This window comes from Eleutherodactylus coqui, chromosome 5 (assembly GCF_035609145.1).
Source record: "Eleutherodactylus coqui strain aEleCoq1 chromosome 5, aEleCoq1.hap1, whole genome shotgun sequence".
Lineage (NCBI taxonomy): Eukaryota > Metazoa > Chordata > Amphibia > Anura > Eleutherodactylidae > Eleutherodactylus > Eleutherodactylus coqui.
Genome location: NC_089841.1, coordinates 197,844,956 through 197,861,727, shown reverse-complemented (window position 1 = coordinate 197,861,727; position 16,772 = coordinate 197,844,956). Strand labels below are relative to the sequence as shown.

The following is a 16,772-nucleotide window of genomic DNA, read 5'->3' as shown; positions in this document are numbered from 1 at the left end:
TCACCCCTCCCTCTGCACTATCAGTATATCCCTTGGAGATCCCCTGTAGCTCCACCCCCTCTCTGCACTATGGGGATATCCCTCGGAGATCCCCATAGCAGGGAGAGAGAGCGGGGCTATATGGGATTATTCCATAGCAGAGAGAGAGCAGGGCTATGAGTTAATCCCCATAGCAGGAAGAGAGACAGCGAAGCTGTGGGGGATTAATCCATAGCAGGAAGAGAGAGAGTGGGGCTATTGGGGATTTCCCCCAATAATCCACCATAGCCCCACTCTCTCTCTCTCCCTGCTATGTGGAAATCCTGAAGCCCTGCAGGGCTGCTTCTCTCTCTCCTCCTAGAGCAGCTGCGCTTTTTTTAAAACAACACGCTGCTCCACTGAATGGGCAATTGTCACGCCCGCGAAGCTCGGGTCTTCTGCGTGTGAAAAAGTGCCCTTCACGATTTTTAGTGCAGTATAGGTGCGATTTTTTTCCGCTTCTAACCACGCTCGTGTGAGCAAGGTCTTACGGTAATTGTAAAATACTTGAGAGATTTTTGTCAATGAGTTGAATCAGCTAATTTCTATCATTACCGTTATAGTATTAGTGGTGCATATATGTGATAACAGTGCCACCAGCTGGTAAGTAGTGGGAAATGTTACTTCTTTTATAACTTTTGCATATTTGAAATATGCTTATGTCACTGATTAATTAATGAATCCATTTGTAACACTATTTAGAGGTGATTTGTATCAGTGGGCACTTGCTTGCGAAAGGCTTGTTGGGAGCCAAAATGCTACAAGCTCACATGGGGTAGCAGATAATGCCAGAGGGATTTCTGTTGCTGAAAAATGACTCCGTTTGTTTCTTCCATGGTTTTTGGATTGAAGACAAGAGAGTAATCCACTCTGCTGCTAACATACATTAAAACCCCTGCAATGGGGATAGCATTGCACCTGTATGTAGCTTTTTGTATTTTCACAAATCCACATTATCTTACTTTAGATCCATGTCAACAAAATCTGATTTCAAAACAAGAGAATGAAGTAGAATTAAAGAATCCAATCACTAGAAAGAAAGTACGTGTCCTTGTGCACCTTTACAGAAATAAAAATATTTAATTAAAATGTAGATTTAAATAAAATCTAACATTTAAAGCACATAAAGCAAACAAACAATACTGCAGGGATAACAAGTAGCAGTACAAACTGGCCGCTGCACTGGAATGTTACATCTAAGAAACCTACAATGTAGTTAAGATTATGGAAATGGTTAGCAAGAGTTTGAATGCAAGAGTGTGTGGGCCAATGAATAGGCAAGCAGCAATATGGATATATGTGCATTATCAGCAGCATCAGATATAAGATTTGGTTAAAAGACATGAACCTGTCACAACTGAACATGCCATCCTATCTGCTGCGGCAGGAGGAGCGGAACAAATCTGCATATTTGGTAGCAAATGATTCTGTAAAACATGCAGTTTACTGATTTAAATCTCTGCTGACTATTGCTTAGGAGTCCAGTGGGCGGTCCGACTCAGCAACTGACAACTATCTGTGCATGCACGCTCACACGGAGACGGCTAACAATCATTCGGTAAGACCAGCCATTGGACATCAGCTCACTATTGCTTAGGAGTCCAGTGGGTGGTCCGACTCAGCGACTGACAACTATCTCTGCATGCACGCTCACACGGAGACAGCTAACAATCATTCAGTAAGACCAGCCATTGGACATCAGCTCACTATTGCTTAGGAGTCCAGGGGGCGGTCCGACTCAGCGACTGACAACTATCTCTGCATGCACACTCACACGGAGACGGCTAACAATCATTCAGTAAGACCAGCCATTGGACATCAGCTCACTATTGCTTAGGAGTCCAGGGGGCGGTCCGACTCAGCGACTGACAACTATCTCTGCATGCACACTCACACGGAGACGGCTAACAATCATTCAGTAAGACCACCCACTGGACATCAGTCCACACAGAGAAGACATTTAAAATAAAAAATAATTATATTATACTGAACATTTTTCAACACATCTATCAGCACAACTTCTTATGCACATAGGTAGAACAGCATGTTCAATGAAACAGGTTCCCTTTAAATTAAGAATCACCTAACGAATGGAATAGATGAGTGTCATGGGTTGCTAAATATGGGGTTAAGTTGTTGCGTCACTCTGATAAAAGTTGTCCTTCGGCTTAACTCCTTTAGCTTGGCAGCTCCTACATAGGTGCAGGTAGAACGAATTCCTCCAAGTATGTCTTTAATAGTATCTTCCACATCCCCTCGGTAAGGGACCTCCACAGTTTTTCCCTCCGAAGCCCTAGTGAAATGGTATAAAGTATATTTAGAAGGTTGCACAGCTGTAAACGTGGGGTTCCAGAGTAAAATCAATGTAGTAAAAGAATGCCGTAATAACTACCTGTATTCTGCCACCCCGCCAGCATGCTTCTTCATTGCCGTTTCTGAGCTCATGCCATAGAATAATTTATACTTCTTTCCATTCTTCTCAATGATTTGCCCCCCAGATTCGGTGTGCCCCGACAACATTCCCCCCAGCATCACAAAGTCAGCTCCAGCTCCTAAAAAAAGAAAACATGGACAACATTAAAACGAACCCTACCCCACCCGAGGCCTGGAGAAACGAAGATAGCTGCACCGCTTCTCTGACTACTCAATGCACATTGTGCATAGTATGTCTGATTTGGCCCCTTTACACGGGACGTTATCGTTCAGAATTGACCCATGTAAACACATGCAAGAATTGTTTAGTCATTCAGTTTCTGCATGCAGAAAACTGAATAACGTGCCGTTTAGTGTAAATAGAAGTCATTCACTTCTGAAAGACTGCCTACTTACTGTAAATTGAGGCAGATCCCCGGCCGCTCCGCCTCTATTTTGGCAGGGCTATGAGCGATGCCAATGATAAATCGCTCTTGTCTAACAGCACATCCCGTGTAAAAGGACCATAAGGCAATGCATGCTGATCTGACTGACCAGCACTGCTCATGTAGGCAGCACTGGTTCATAAAAGCAGGTGTAGTGTCTTATTAATGATGCAGATTAATGCACAGTATGCATCAGATAGTCAGAAAAGTTGGTGTGGCCATCTTAATTTTTCCAGGCCTGGAGGGTTGCTATAAGAGAGCAGAAGAGATGGTCAGAAGAGATGCTGAGCAAGTGATAAGAGAGTGAGACAGCATTACTGGACTTGCTTAGCATCTCTTCTGACGAGCAGGGAAGACGCAGCAACTTCAGAAGCAGCCGCTCACCAAACCAGGAGCCCCTTCACATTCCCAGTGGAGCAAAGAGAGAAGAAAGACTGAGCATGTGTGACCACCTTGGGATAATTACAGAGATGGACATGGAATGGAAACAGTAGGTGGCGGTATTCTAACATTAATAAATAAATAATTTTTAATATGCGTAAATAGTTAATCTGTATGTATAAATATTAGAATTAACAGCTGGAATTCACTATAAGCAATATTTTTCATGGACCAACCATAGGTGCTGAAACCATAGAATTAATAAGATTGTAGATTAGGGAAATAAGATTCTTTGAGGATAACTTTGGAGAGAATACATTCAAAAATGGTTACATTAGAGAAGGAAGTTGGGCTAATTATAAAGTGTAGTAGTGTTTAACTCAACAGAGGTAATAAGAAGTGGTGCTTGGGATAGAGAGGTAAGGTTCACTGGTGAGTGGATCCTGAAGATTACAGAATTTAAATGGTGGTTGCCAGGATTTCATAAAGGTGGAGGTTATAGTATTAGGCAGTACAGTGGAACAGAAGGGGGAAGGGGAGATTTAAAGGGGTCGTCCAACAAAAAATATTATTTATATTTTATAACATGTAATATAACCAAAAGTTTAAATCAATCAATTGTTAAACATTAACAAAAGCTTAACCTACTTGTTAGACAGCATTTGTCTTCCAAAATATTACATCCTAATAAGATTAGTACTGGGAAGGACCCACTAAAGTAAAATCATACATGTTTAGCTAGCAAATAAAATTAGGACATAAATATGTACATAAGCAACTATTTATTAGGAGAATCCTCTCCCCAGGATTAGAAACTTACCAAAAGCTTTAGCCACATCCCCTGGACAAGTGCAACCCCCATCCTAAAACAGAAAATATCATGCAGCTCATAATTGTGTATAGCTTCTCACCTCAGTGCACTCTCAGCTCTTACAAAATTGTATTAGATATATAAAAAGTACATATACAAATGGTCAAGTATGTGCATACTAACCGATATAATATGGCCATTCAGTCCATGTGCTGCATCTGCACACTCAATCACAGCACTAAGTTGTGGATATCCAACTCCTGTCTTTTTGCGGGTGGTGCAGACAGAACCTAAATGAAGTTGAATGAAAATGTGAGAGACTGACACAACACATATTAAAGGGGTTATTTGACTTTAAATCAAACCCCCTGCAAATGTGATAAAACATAAAAACAAATACTACTCACCTGTTCTTTACCCCGGCGATCCAGCGCAGCAGCTCTGTCAGTGTCTGTTTACATGTGGGCAGAAGTTATGTTTCGTACTGCTGATGGCCTTTATAGCCAATCAGTGACCGTAAAGGTCACATGCCATAGTCCTGGCATCATGGTTCCCACTGCTGAGTGTTGGTGCCAGTAGTATGAGCATGTGACTGCGATGACCACTGATTGGCTAAAGCAATCACATGCTGTCCACGTGTAAACAAATACTGACAAATACCGGAAGCACTGCCTTAAAACGACCTTTCAGTCAGGAGCTCAAAATTGATGTACAAGTCAGTACCTACAGCGGATGAGTACCTGCTATTAATTCTTCTGAATATCTTGCTTCTTTTCTTTTTAGCTCAGCTCTGTTAGGACAGTGCTGTGATTTGGGACCGGAGGTTTGCTACAATGCCTAACTTGAAACAGTCTAGGACCACTGCAGCCTGAACCAATGGTGAGACAGGGGGTGTGTCTCAGACTATGCCAAACATGGTTGAGATGGGAAAACCATAGAAACATATATAGCAAACTGCAGTAAAAGATCACATGGTCCATCCAATCTGCCCTTATATTATTGGATTATACCAGCTCATTTGCTACAGCCGGATGTTGCTGGGATTATGGAAATAGCTAACCTGGCTGTTGTACGTGAGTACTGCGTGAGGTGACACGTTGGATAGGCTCTGACAGCAGAGAGGCTGACAATATACAGTAAGAGAACCCCGGACGTCTTCCAACATCGCAGCTGTACAGCCTTAAATCGTAATGTATTGAAATGTCAGACAGTGGATTGGAAAGGGTTAATATGTCAGTCACCAATAGCACCAGAGGACGTTACTGACTACAATGGGTGTCTGGCATTTTACCAGACTATATAGCCCAGCATGCAGTAGAGACTCCACGATGCAAATGTGAATGAGACCTAATATAAGCTATAAATTTCAAAGAAAAAAAACCAAACACTTGTGGGCCAAGAGCAATGTTATTCTTCTCAGCACCATTGTCTTTATTTCTTGGAGCGTCAAGATCTTTTTGTTAGTGATTTCAATTTTTCATCCTTAGAAAATTAAACCGAGAGTACCTGGCCCTATTCCAACCTTGATGATATCTGCGCCTGAAAGGATTAATTCCTCCACCATTTCTCCGGTTACAACGTTCCCAGCCTGAAGACAGAAAACATGTCGCTAAATGTAAGACTAGAAAAATAAAGGCCTGTCATAAGACATATAAGACCACGATGTATGATCTTACCATGATTGTGTGCTTGGGGAACCGGGCTCGTACGTCTTTCACATGCTGGACAAACTGCTCAGAGTATCCATTAGCTACATCAAGGCAGATGTAACGTAGCTGAGGGACGGCCATTAAAACGTCTTCTAATTGCTGGAAGTCAAACTGGCCAGTACCAGAGCTTACCGCCACATTCTGTGGGACATGCAGGATATCACGTTAGGAAAAGTAGATGTCTAATAGAAGACTAGAGGAGAAAACACGTTGGAAAGAGTACACAATGCTCTATGTAAACTACAGAAAATGGATACTTACAGCAAGACACTCCGGAGAGGAGGCAGCAAATGCTTTCCACTCTTCAACGGAATAGTGTTTATGTATAGCTGTGAAGAGAGAGAACTGAAAGGAGAGGAAAGTTAAGAATAATGTGAAATTTTGCCTTTACAGTATAAACATCCTAACCACTCTTATAATATTGCACATAGTTGTGCCAGTCACCTGTACTAAGATGCTAGTAATTATTAGGAAATTATAGTACCAGTGTTTCTGGTGAAGCACTGCGCCACACAGCTCTGCTACATGCACGTCACACAGACACAGCACTGCTACATACATTGTTCATCCCATACAACAGGGATCAGAAGCAGCACAGCACTGGAGATGAAGGACCTGTGATGATGTCACCGTCATTCTCCACCCCTGATTAAATGATGGTGACAATCATCCCGAGTGAATGATTTACATGCTCCACCTCTGATCACATGATGGTGGCATCATCACAGGTCCTGCATCCTCGTGCAGATTATGGGCGGACTACAAACCCCCTGCAATCTGATTTGCTATGGAATACTAACAAACACCTAGCCGGACAGCAGCCGTGTGCGTACAGGACCTGTGATGATGTCACCATCATGTGATCAGGGGCAGAGCATGTAACTCCCTCACTGGGAATAAAGGACCTTTGATGATGTCATCGTCGTGATGAGGGGCAGAGCAGGTAAGTCACTCCCAAACCCACTCGCTACTCACTCACGCACAGACAGGTCATCTTTAGTATTTTGATGTGAGGATTATCTGCAGTTCTACATCCGGTGCTCTCAATGTCACATAAGCAACCAAGATGTAGCTTACTACAACCTCACTACAAATCAAACCACAAATAGAAAAGTTAACCTATCCTAACCACAATATGCCCAACATTGAAAGGGTTAACGGACTGGGAAACGGTGTATACGTACACGACCTGATCATAAGGACGAACCCAACAACACTGCGGATTCTAGTGGTTGAACTGAATACCTGCCAATATAATAACCCTGACTTCTATCTTTATTTTATCATAGACACCTCTTCACCTTGCACAGTGCTCTTGCCATCTCAAAGTTGCCCACTGTGTCCATATTGGCAGCAATGATTGGAATCCCTTCATAGCTTTGACCAGAGTTCCTAAATGTAAAGGAACGAGAAAGTTCCACCTGGGGACAAAATAATAGTAAATATAATAAGAGTAATATAAACACACGTGATAGTAAAAAATGATCCTGAAATCAACATGTAATCTCGATGACCTAGAAAAGTCGGTGAAGCAATAACAGACGCGGGGCGTGTACATACGAGGAGGCTTTTTCGAAAATGAGTCAAGTCCACTTTTAAAGATTTTGTGTTTTGTGATACCATATGAATCGCTCTGCTTCTGTTTACATGTCTACAAGGCAATATTTAAGCAAGCGAGTTATATCCCATTATTTAATAAGGCTGTCTGAGCAATATAAGTCATGTCCGTGTAGCAAAAACAGTTGCAATTCCTTGTGACTTGGCTCATTTTGAAAATCACTTCATACATATCTGTGTGCGTGTATATTATATTATAAATATATATATTCCACTAACCCTGTATGTTATGAAAACACCCCAGCAGTCGCTATCTTTCTATTATTTCACATGTACATTTTCTTTAGCATGGGACTGATTATTCTCTACACTACTGAAACAGCATTTAGGATAGTGGGTGATCTCTGGGAATAGCAAAGCAGATTACTGCCAGTGACTGGCAGAACACTGCACTTATAAGGTAACTATGTGAGGAGGCTCATAAGTAGGGATCGAGATAGGAGAGGAATGCTCCAAGAATCTCCACTGACTCTAATCATTTGCATTCAGCTAGGAATCTTGAAAGTCACTTTCACTAAGTTTTTACATAGTAACATAGTATGTTAGTCTGAATGAAGACAATGTCCATCTAGTTCGGCCTGTTTCTACCTACCCTTGTTGGTCCAGAGGAAGGCAAAAAAAAAAAACAAGGCAGAAGCCAATTTACCTCATTTGGAGGAAAAAAATCCTTCCCGACTCCATAATGGCAGTCAGAATAATCCCTGGATCAAAGTTTGAGTTCTACCTAACTCCAAGACCCAGATCAAGAGCCCCGCTGGTCACCTAATGTCTATATCCTGTAATATCGTAGCGCCCTAGAAAGACATCTAGTCCCCTCTTAAACTCCTCTACCGATTTTGCCATCACCACATCCTCAGGTAGAGAGTTCCACAGTCTCACTGCTCTTACAGTAAAGAACCCCCTTCTGTGTTGGTGATGAAACCTGATTTATTCAGCTTCCATGTGGTAAGGAAAATGACTCGCTGTATACTTTTAGAGTGAAGTTTCAAGTGCCCAGAAGATACATGAACATAGTGGAAAACACAACTCAATGCAGCCATCACTCATGTGAGATATGAGCCCAGGACTTTCAAGTTCCAAGGCTCTAGTGCTAACTACTATACCACCATGCTACTTTTTACTAGCAATCAACACCTTTCTTTAAAGGGAACCCGTCACTTGCCTAAAGCACCATAAGCTAACTTAGGCCGCCTGCACACGGGCGGAAATCCCGCAGCGGGATTTCCCGCGGGATTTCCGCCACTGAAAGTTTGCATAGGAGTGCATTACAATACGCACTCCTATGCAGACGGCCGCGGTTTGGCCGCGCGAAATCTCGCGCGGCAAACAAACCGCGGCATGTCCTATTTTTGTGCGGGGCAAGCACTCACCCGGCCGCCGGCTCCGGTCTGCGCTCGTCCCTGCAGGCTCTCGGGTCGGGTCCCGCGGCGAGAATTCTCGCTGCCGGATCCGACCCGCTCGTGTGCAGGCGGCCTTATGGTGATATTAAAGCAGATGACAGGGAGCCAGTGCTGGATTTTTTATACTCACCTGGTTCCCGCTGCTGAGGGTCGTGTGCCTGTCTTAAAACAGTTTTTTTTCAGAGTCCTGTGTGCGCTCTCCCATAGACTTGTGTAGGGGAGCGCATGCACACAGGACTCTCAAAAGAGTTGGATATTCAGCCGGCCAGCAGACTTTAGTAGCGGGCACCAGGAAGCGGGGAGTATGAAAAATATAGTACCTGGCTCCCTGTCCCCTTGTCTAACAGCACCATAACTTAGTATATGTTGCTTATGGCAGGTGACAGGTTTCCTTTAAGAGCATAGAACTGCAACGACATAAATGACTATCTGAGAAAGTTGCGAAAAGACTGGAATTTCATCATGTCGATCTGTGACATAGACGATAAACTCAAATTAATACACATTATCATCATGTAGCAACAAATTTTGCAATGTTTACAAGGTAATAAATTAACTGTGTTCCCCTTTTAGCTTGCTCCTACTAGAAGTAACAGGACAGGACTACAAGCAATATGAATATGGGAGATGGAATAATGCCTCTACAGCACCACCTATTGGAAGGCAGCATTCCCACAAGTCAACGTCTGATCTGTTAACAAGCCTAGTAGCAAGAACTGGGAATATAAGCCAAAGTCTTCTCTAGAAGGGATATCTAACCATACACAGACAGACTGTTTCGGGGATTTGGCCCTCGGCAGTGTGCAGTAGGTTGTTGGCTTGGTTATGGAGAGGCCAATGATGTGGGCCAGGAAGGGTATAGTTACAGAAAGCACCTAGAAGGTTTGAGAAGAATAAGGCCATGCATGCTCCTCTGGGAAATTTGAATATGCATATGGAAGATGGAACAATGACTCTATAGCGCCACCTGTTATTACAAGGCTTGATTAAAAACTCTGACATTGACTTACAGGAATACTGCCATCTATATAGGTGTCCGTAGCCTTGATGTGAAAGTCCAGGTGATGAAGGCAACTAAGGCTTTTGTCCATAGTGATGTAACCTACCGTGACAGCAGATCAGCAATGTGACCATGTGATGTTATGTCACTTTTGATAGAATGTCACCAAGGTCTTGTATATACACAGGGCGGAATTTTTCTGGTAAGTATATTTTTATATTCTACTATATTTTGTTTATTTTTATGTAGAATATGGCTTACTTTGTAAGTGAAAAACGTTGAGCATGAAAAATGTAATAACATGAAAACTAATAATGATAGATACATGAATGATGAGAATTAAACAAAGCAAGTTTCAGATATTGAATGACTTTTGGTGTCATCGGTCGATGCAATCGCAGCACAAATTTGAGTCATTGAGGCAGCGGCGCACATTAATTTAGTCTAGCTTCGGCTTCTGTTGTGCAAGCATGATGATTGAGGGGACATTTGTGTTGTCTTTTTGTGCTTTATAAAATAGGTTAAAACTACAGATGAGCGAGCGTACTCGCTAAGGGCAAATACTCAAGCAAGTATTGCCTTTTGCGAGTACCTGTCTGCTTGTCTCAAGAGATTCGGGTGCCGGCCGGGATGAGCAGTGAGTTGTGGGAGTGAGCAGGGGGGGAGGAGAGAGGGAGAGAGATCTCCCCCCCCACCCCCCCGTTCCTCCCCACTCTCCCCTGCCCTCCGAATCTTTTGAGACAAGCGGGCAGGTACTCACAAAAGGCAATACTCGCTTGAGTATTTGCCCTTAGCGAGTACGCTTGCTCATCTCTAGTTAAAACCTCAATATTTAATACTTGTTTACATGTTGGCCTTTTGATGTGTGGCAATTTAGCAAAAATTAAAAATGTACAAATATACCTAGAAGAAACATAAGAAGAATTATGGAAAGCGTCAACAGGAAGAAAGATCGAGAGATGGGGAATCCAGGAAGACCCGGATGTCCAATGCTGAACGCCAACGGATCTGCAGGAGCGCCTCAAAGTTGAGGCATCGTGCCGCCAAGGTGAACAAGTGGCCGATGCGAATGCGCCAAATACTTCTACAGCTCAGTTCAACACAAATAGCATTTCAGATGTCATGAAGATTTCATTGTTGAGTGATAGAATTCAACCCATGGAGGTTGATAATGAGCCACAAGCATCAATAGCGAGTGCACCAAATGTGATACATCCGGAAATTTGGGACAATGCTAACAGAAATTTCTGTTCTGTATTCATAAACAATGGATTTGGATATTCGTGTAATGTTTGTGGTAGACTTTGGTTTGTGAAGGACGTGAAGCAGTAGTCGCGGAACAGCAGCGTGCTACCATTGCTGCATTGTGGGTTTCCTGTCCAACATGAATGATTTCATGCTGTGAAGTCATTCTAGAAAAAAAATTATCAAGAAAAATACCACGGTTATCAAAATCCAATGGCTTTCAATACCCACCGCAGCCAGATTTGCCACCACTTGATGTGACCACAGAGCGACTTATATCACCGAGACTACCACTCATGCAACTGAAGAGTTGGCATTATGAAGGACACACGATTGTAGGACAAGTTATAAATATTCCAGTTGATGTGCAGACCATGATAACATCATTACCGCACGATTTAAGTGATGATCAAGCATTAAATGTAAAGATAAAGAAATATTTAATCCAAAAACCAACATACTTACGTGGCGCAGTGAAGAAAAGCGTAGTTAAACGTTGGTTCCAATTTCTACGAAACCAACTGTTGTACAGATTTAATATAGAGATTAATTGGAGCAAAGTTGACGGGTGCTATGCAGATGATCACACATTGCCATCTACTTCACGTCTGCCGGTTCAGCCATTACCACAGCGACAAGACATAGAGGAACATATCACCAATGTGGATCCTGATTCAGGGGTTCTCACCGCAAGGCAACACACTCTACTGCAGTATAAAGAATGGTGTCCAGACAACGCCCCCGGTCAAAAATGTACTCCGATGAGTTTAATATAGAATGTGCACACTGAGGAATTATCCTTTCCATCAATCTATTATGATGTGCCGCACGTTCAAAACAAATGTTAATGTCACTCAACACATGATGGCGATGAAGATTATGCATTTTCGCATACATTTACGTCCGTTCCAGCCCCTAAGAAAATCACGTGGAAAGAAATAGAAGATCGACGAATCCACAGAGACTGTGTAAAGAGGAATTTTGCATTTCTCAGATCTTTACCAAACTAAATGGTATATTGGGCAAATGCCACAAATCAAACGTAAGCCACATGATTTCAAGGTTCAGCGATAACATAAATGATGCTTTGAAGTGGACATTGATAACTAGACGCACAGCGAACATCAATCTCGGTGGCACGATCAAATGTAAACGTGCACAGTTCCCACTGGTCCCAGTCGTTGCAATGACAGTGCATAAATCTCAAGGTGCTACATTTGATTGTATCGTCTATGATTATGACAAAGAACAATACAATCAACTGGTTTATGTTGGGTTGAGTAGAGTAGCCAGTAACTAATTCAAAAGACGACTTTAATTTCTATCACGCTGCAGGAGGTCAAGAATAGAGATTAGCGAGCGTACTCGGAAAAGCACTACTCGCTCGAGTAATTTGCTTTATCCGAGTATCGCTGTGCTCGTCCCTGAAGATTCGGGTGCCGCTGCGGCTGACAGGTGAGTCGCAGCGGGGAGCAGGGGAGAGCGGCAGGAGAGAGGGAGAGAAAGATCTCCCCTCCGTTCCTCCCCGCTCTCCCCTGCAGCTCCCCGCTCCGTGCCGGCACCCGAATCTTTAGGGACGAGCACAGCGATACTCGGATAAAGCAAATTACTCGAGCGAGTAGTGCTTTTCCGAGTACGCTCGCTCATCTCTAGTCAAGAACCATCGATCAAAGAGATCAGAGACGAGTACGCCGGATTGGAATCGCCAACGATCACCAAACGTGTATGAAATTTCATATAGAGGGGCAGCAATAATAATAACAGATAATGATCTGATTGAACAAAACATTTTAAATGCTGTAGTTACCAATCTCAATGCTCAGAGCTTAGTTGCGCATGCATGAGACATCGTAACACATTCTGTACTCATTCAATCTGATTGCTTGGCAATAAACGAGACTTGGATGAATCCAGATGAACCTGCACACAAAGAAGGATTCGAATTGATGACACCAATGAATTGTTGAGTCTGATTGCGTAAATCCGATTCACCCACCAAACGTGGTGTTAAAAGATACAGATGAGCAGGCGGTGTTGCGGTCTTTAGAAATATAAGCTCTTCAACCGAATGCGAACCTGAAGTGACCGACTGATCCAACTATAGACGACTGATTGACACTGGTATCGGTGATATTTATGCGGTTGAAGTGTTGTACAATGGTTTAGTGAGATTTATACTAGTGTTTACATTCATCCTGATGTGACGATATCTGATATGGAAATGTTGTTCAGTGCGATGATCAAATACTCACCAATAACTAGACTGATCAGTGATAATATGGAGGTGGATATTGATGTGCCAATGATAATATTTGGTGACGTTAATGTAGACGCTAGATTAAATGTACATGTTATTAGCTTTATGAATATACATTTTAATTTAAATTATGTATCTATCAAATCACCTACTATATCAGGTGGCACAACTATAGATTTGATGTTTGCGCAAAATACTGATTCTAATCTCTTGCCATTTGTATCATGCTTCTCTTATCACGGACCAGTGGTTTATAAGTTAAGAATGCTTTGTAATTCATTTATTTGAGGTTTTGCAAAAAATAATGTGTAAGAACTAGAGATGAGCGAGCGTACTCACTAAGGCAAATTACTCGAGCGAGTAGTACCTTATGCGAGTACCTGCTCGCTCGTCTCTAAAGATTCGGCTGCCGGCGGGGGAGAGCAGTGAGTTGCGGGAGTGAGCAGGGAGGAGAGGAGCGGGGGGAGTGAGAGCGAGATCTCCCCCTCCCCGCTCTCCACCCCCGCTCATCTCTAGTAGGGACATAACTTGTCATTTGATTTCTAAATTCTGTAGAACAAACTAGAATAGTAGATAAATACTTGTAATTTAAGATATAATGATACTTATGAAATGTTGCAACTGTATTCATTGTAATGAACAATTGATATTTAGAATTACATTCTTTAAGCTGTGTTGTATAAATTATTTCTTATTTGCCATACTGACGCATTTTACGCCTTAAAACTAGCGGCTGGGTCCCGACCCAGCTCCATCTAACAATGTTTTTCAGAATCTCGAACAATCCCTCCTCTTATTACATCGCTACATGTGATACAATGTTCACATCATATCTGTGAGTATTTGGTAATGTGATAGCTCAAGGTCTGCAGGAGTATCAAAATAAAATGAACATCAAATACTCACCTCACTGCGAGACTTCAATGTACTTCTCTTTGGTCTAAGCAAAACATCCTTAAAGTCCAGTTTGATATCATTGTCTATTCGTGGCATGATTACCTGTAATAGAATAAAGACATATATAACCCTGGGGATATAATGAAGCTGGAGAGAGATTTGCAAAATAAAAGGATAGTTTTCAAGATCTTTGCTTGCAATCATGCAACAGCGACCTTCATTCTTTACTTCTGGTATATTAAAAAATGTTCATGCGTGATTGGCTTATTACAAGACACAGTTATAATACACAGAGTATCCATCACATGACCAGGGGAGGTTTTTTTCATTTACTGGAACTAAGCAAAGATCTTGCAAACTGTGATGAACTGATACAGAAAGTACGGTTTATAGGAAAATTGTATCCCTTTTTATCACACATACAACAAAGTTCATTTGCTGTAACCAGAATACCATTTTAATACTCAAGGATGATCCAGAAGAAGAGAGCAATGAAGGATAAAAGAAACAGAAAAGAATGGAGAAAGAAAAGAATACTGAAGGAATGAAATCCTGAAGAAGAAAGAAACTGCACACATCACTCCACTAGTTTGCTACAATGTAGCAGTCTGGATTCCAGCCTGTACAGCTGGCAGGGCATTGCCTAGACTGGATATAATCCAGGGCTGCAGCAGAGAGCAGTACAAGGTGTGGATGGGTTTGCAGCTTTTGAGGCCTCATGTCCACGGGCTTAAAATCCGCAGCGCTTCTCCCACACACGGATCCGCGCCCCATAGGGATACATTGGACACCCGCAGATAGTTAAATACCTGCGGATGTCATTTTTCCCGTCAGGCGCGGATCCGCGTGCGGGAAAAAAAATGGACATGCTCCATTTTAGTGCGGGTCTCCCGCAGGCTTCTATTGAAGCCTATGGAAGCCGTCCGGATCCGCGGGAGACCCGTACCAGAATTAAACTCACCTGCTCCGGACGATGAGGTTCTTCCCTTCTTCGCGGCCGGATCTGCTTTCTTCGGCCTGGCGGATGTGCCTGGCGGGCCGAAGAAAGAAGATCCGGCCGCAAAGGAAGGAAGATCCGCATCGTCCAGAGCAGGTGAGTTTATTGATTTTAGGCCTCATGTCCGCGGGGCAGAAGGGACCCACTACGGATTCTACATGAAGAATCCGCGGCGGGCCTGATTTTCCCAGTGGACATGAGGCCTGAATGAAAACTTAGGACTAATGCCCACTGACGGATTTCTTCCACGTTTCACAAGGCGGACATCCACGTCATTATCCTGCAGCAATTAGGTTCTATTAAACTTAATATCTTTCTGCATTTTTAATGTTCATGCTGCAGAATTCCACCGTGGAATTCTGCAGCGTGAAAGACAGCGGGGCATGCTCTAATTACCGCGGGAAAACGCGCGCCCGGCTCCCATTGTAATCAATGGAAGCTGTCCGTCACGTGATACTTCCGCTGTGAGCACAGCAAAAGTATTGCGATTACGTGTCGTTGTGCACTGTCGGCTCGCCAGACGGGATCCGCAGGGCAGACCTGGAGACGTGAGTATAGGGACTCTGGGGGGGGGGGGGGCGCTGTGTCGGACTCTGCTACAATATTCCGCTGGCGAAGTTCGCCACGGCCGTGGGCATGAGGCCTTAATTGTCAGTGACAATTTTGAAAACGGTGAGGAATTGTTGACTCATGCAGTATACTAGAAAGTCGTAGAACTTCACATTTACATAGTGATGAAGCTTTAAAACCCCTAAAAGGTCATCCTTGTAGTCTGATCCTACACTTTTCCATCTTTACCCTACATTGTGCTAATCTACCAGATGCACACTAATTAGAGGGACTGACAGATGAAGTGAATAACATTGATTATCTTTTGACAATGGCACCTGTCGAGAGTTGGATATAAGGCCTCGTTCACATGGGTGACACAGCATTGCCGCGAGAAAATCGCAGTGATATTGCATCGCTGGTCCGTGCGATATTGCTGCGTCTTCTCGTGGCAATGCTGCAACTTTGTAGCGAGGATTTTCGTGGGAGGCGTGAAATATAAGCCCTTCCCCGAAAATAAGCCATATCTGAAGAAGAAAAAAATACACATACATCACCTCTCCCGCATCTTCTCCCCAAGTCCCCAGCACTGATCCTCATCTTCTCTTTGTGCCGGGAATTCAAAAATCCCTGCCTTTTGGAAGCGCAGGCTGTGATTGGCTGACGCTTAGCCAATCACAGCTAGCGCTCAATGAATGGCTGTGATTGTACCAACCTATGTACACCACCGAATTGCCTACAATGTACATGTCAGCCTCAGAATTGGACGACAGAGAAGCAGAAGGTGACCTAGTCTGATGAACCACATTATGCAGATGGTCAGGTGCATTGCTTACATAAGGAAGAGATGGCATGAAGATGGACTAAGGGCCCCTCCATATTGGCGATCGCGATATCGGCGCAGGAAAAATCGCAGCAAAATTGCTACTTTTATCATGCGATTTTTGGGTGCCAGCGCTGTTTTTTTACACTAAAACAGCGCTGCCAGGCACGATTTTTTAGCGTGAAAGTCAATAGGACTTTCTAATGTTAA

The 16,772-nt window shown here is 43.1% G+C and overlaps 1 protein-coding gene across 1 annotated transcript in view; it reads right to left on the bottom strand.

Annotated features, from left to right (window-relative positions):
* Positions 1 to 1,078: 1,078 nt before the first annotated feature.
* The window catches only part of GMPR2 (guanosine monophosphate reductase 2), a 19,900-nt gene continuing 4,206 nt past the window's right edge, over positions 1,079 to 16,772 (bottom strand). The window contains exons 2-10 of the mRNA XM_066604040.1: positions 14,203 to 14,295; positions 7,079 to 7,198; positions 6,039 to 6,122; positions 5,745 to 5,918; positions 5,575 to 5,656; positions 4,252 to 4,358; positions 4,078 to 4,120; positions 2,411 to 2,570; positions 1,079 to 2,311 (exon numbers count right to left, since the gene is read on the bottom strand). Coding sequence (XP_066460137.1) covers positions 2,125 to 2,311; positions 2,411 to 2,570; positions 4,078 to 4,120; positions 4,252 to 4,358; positions 5,575 to 5,656; positions 5,745 to 5,918; positions 6,039 to 6,122; positions 7,079 to 7,198; positions 14,203 to 14,289 — 1,044 coding nt within the window. The 5' untranslated portion in view covers positions 14,290 to 14,295 and the 3' untranslated portion in view covers positions 1,079 to 2,124. The remainder of the gene's footprint in view (positions 2,312 to 2,410; positions 2,571 to 4,077; positions 4,121 to 4,251; positions 4,359 to 5,574; positions 5,657 to 5,744; positions 5,919 to 6,038; positions 6,123 to 7,078; positions 7,199 to 14,202; positions 14,296 to 16,772) is intronic.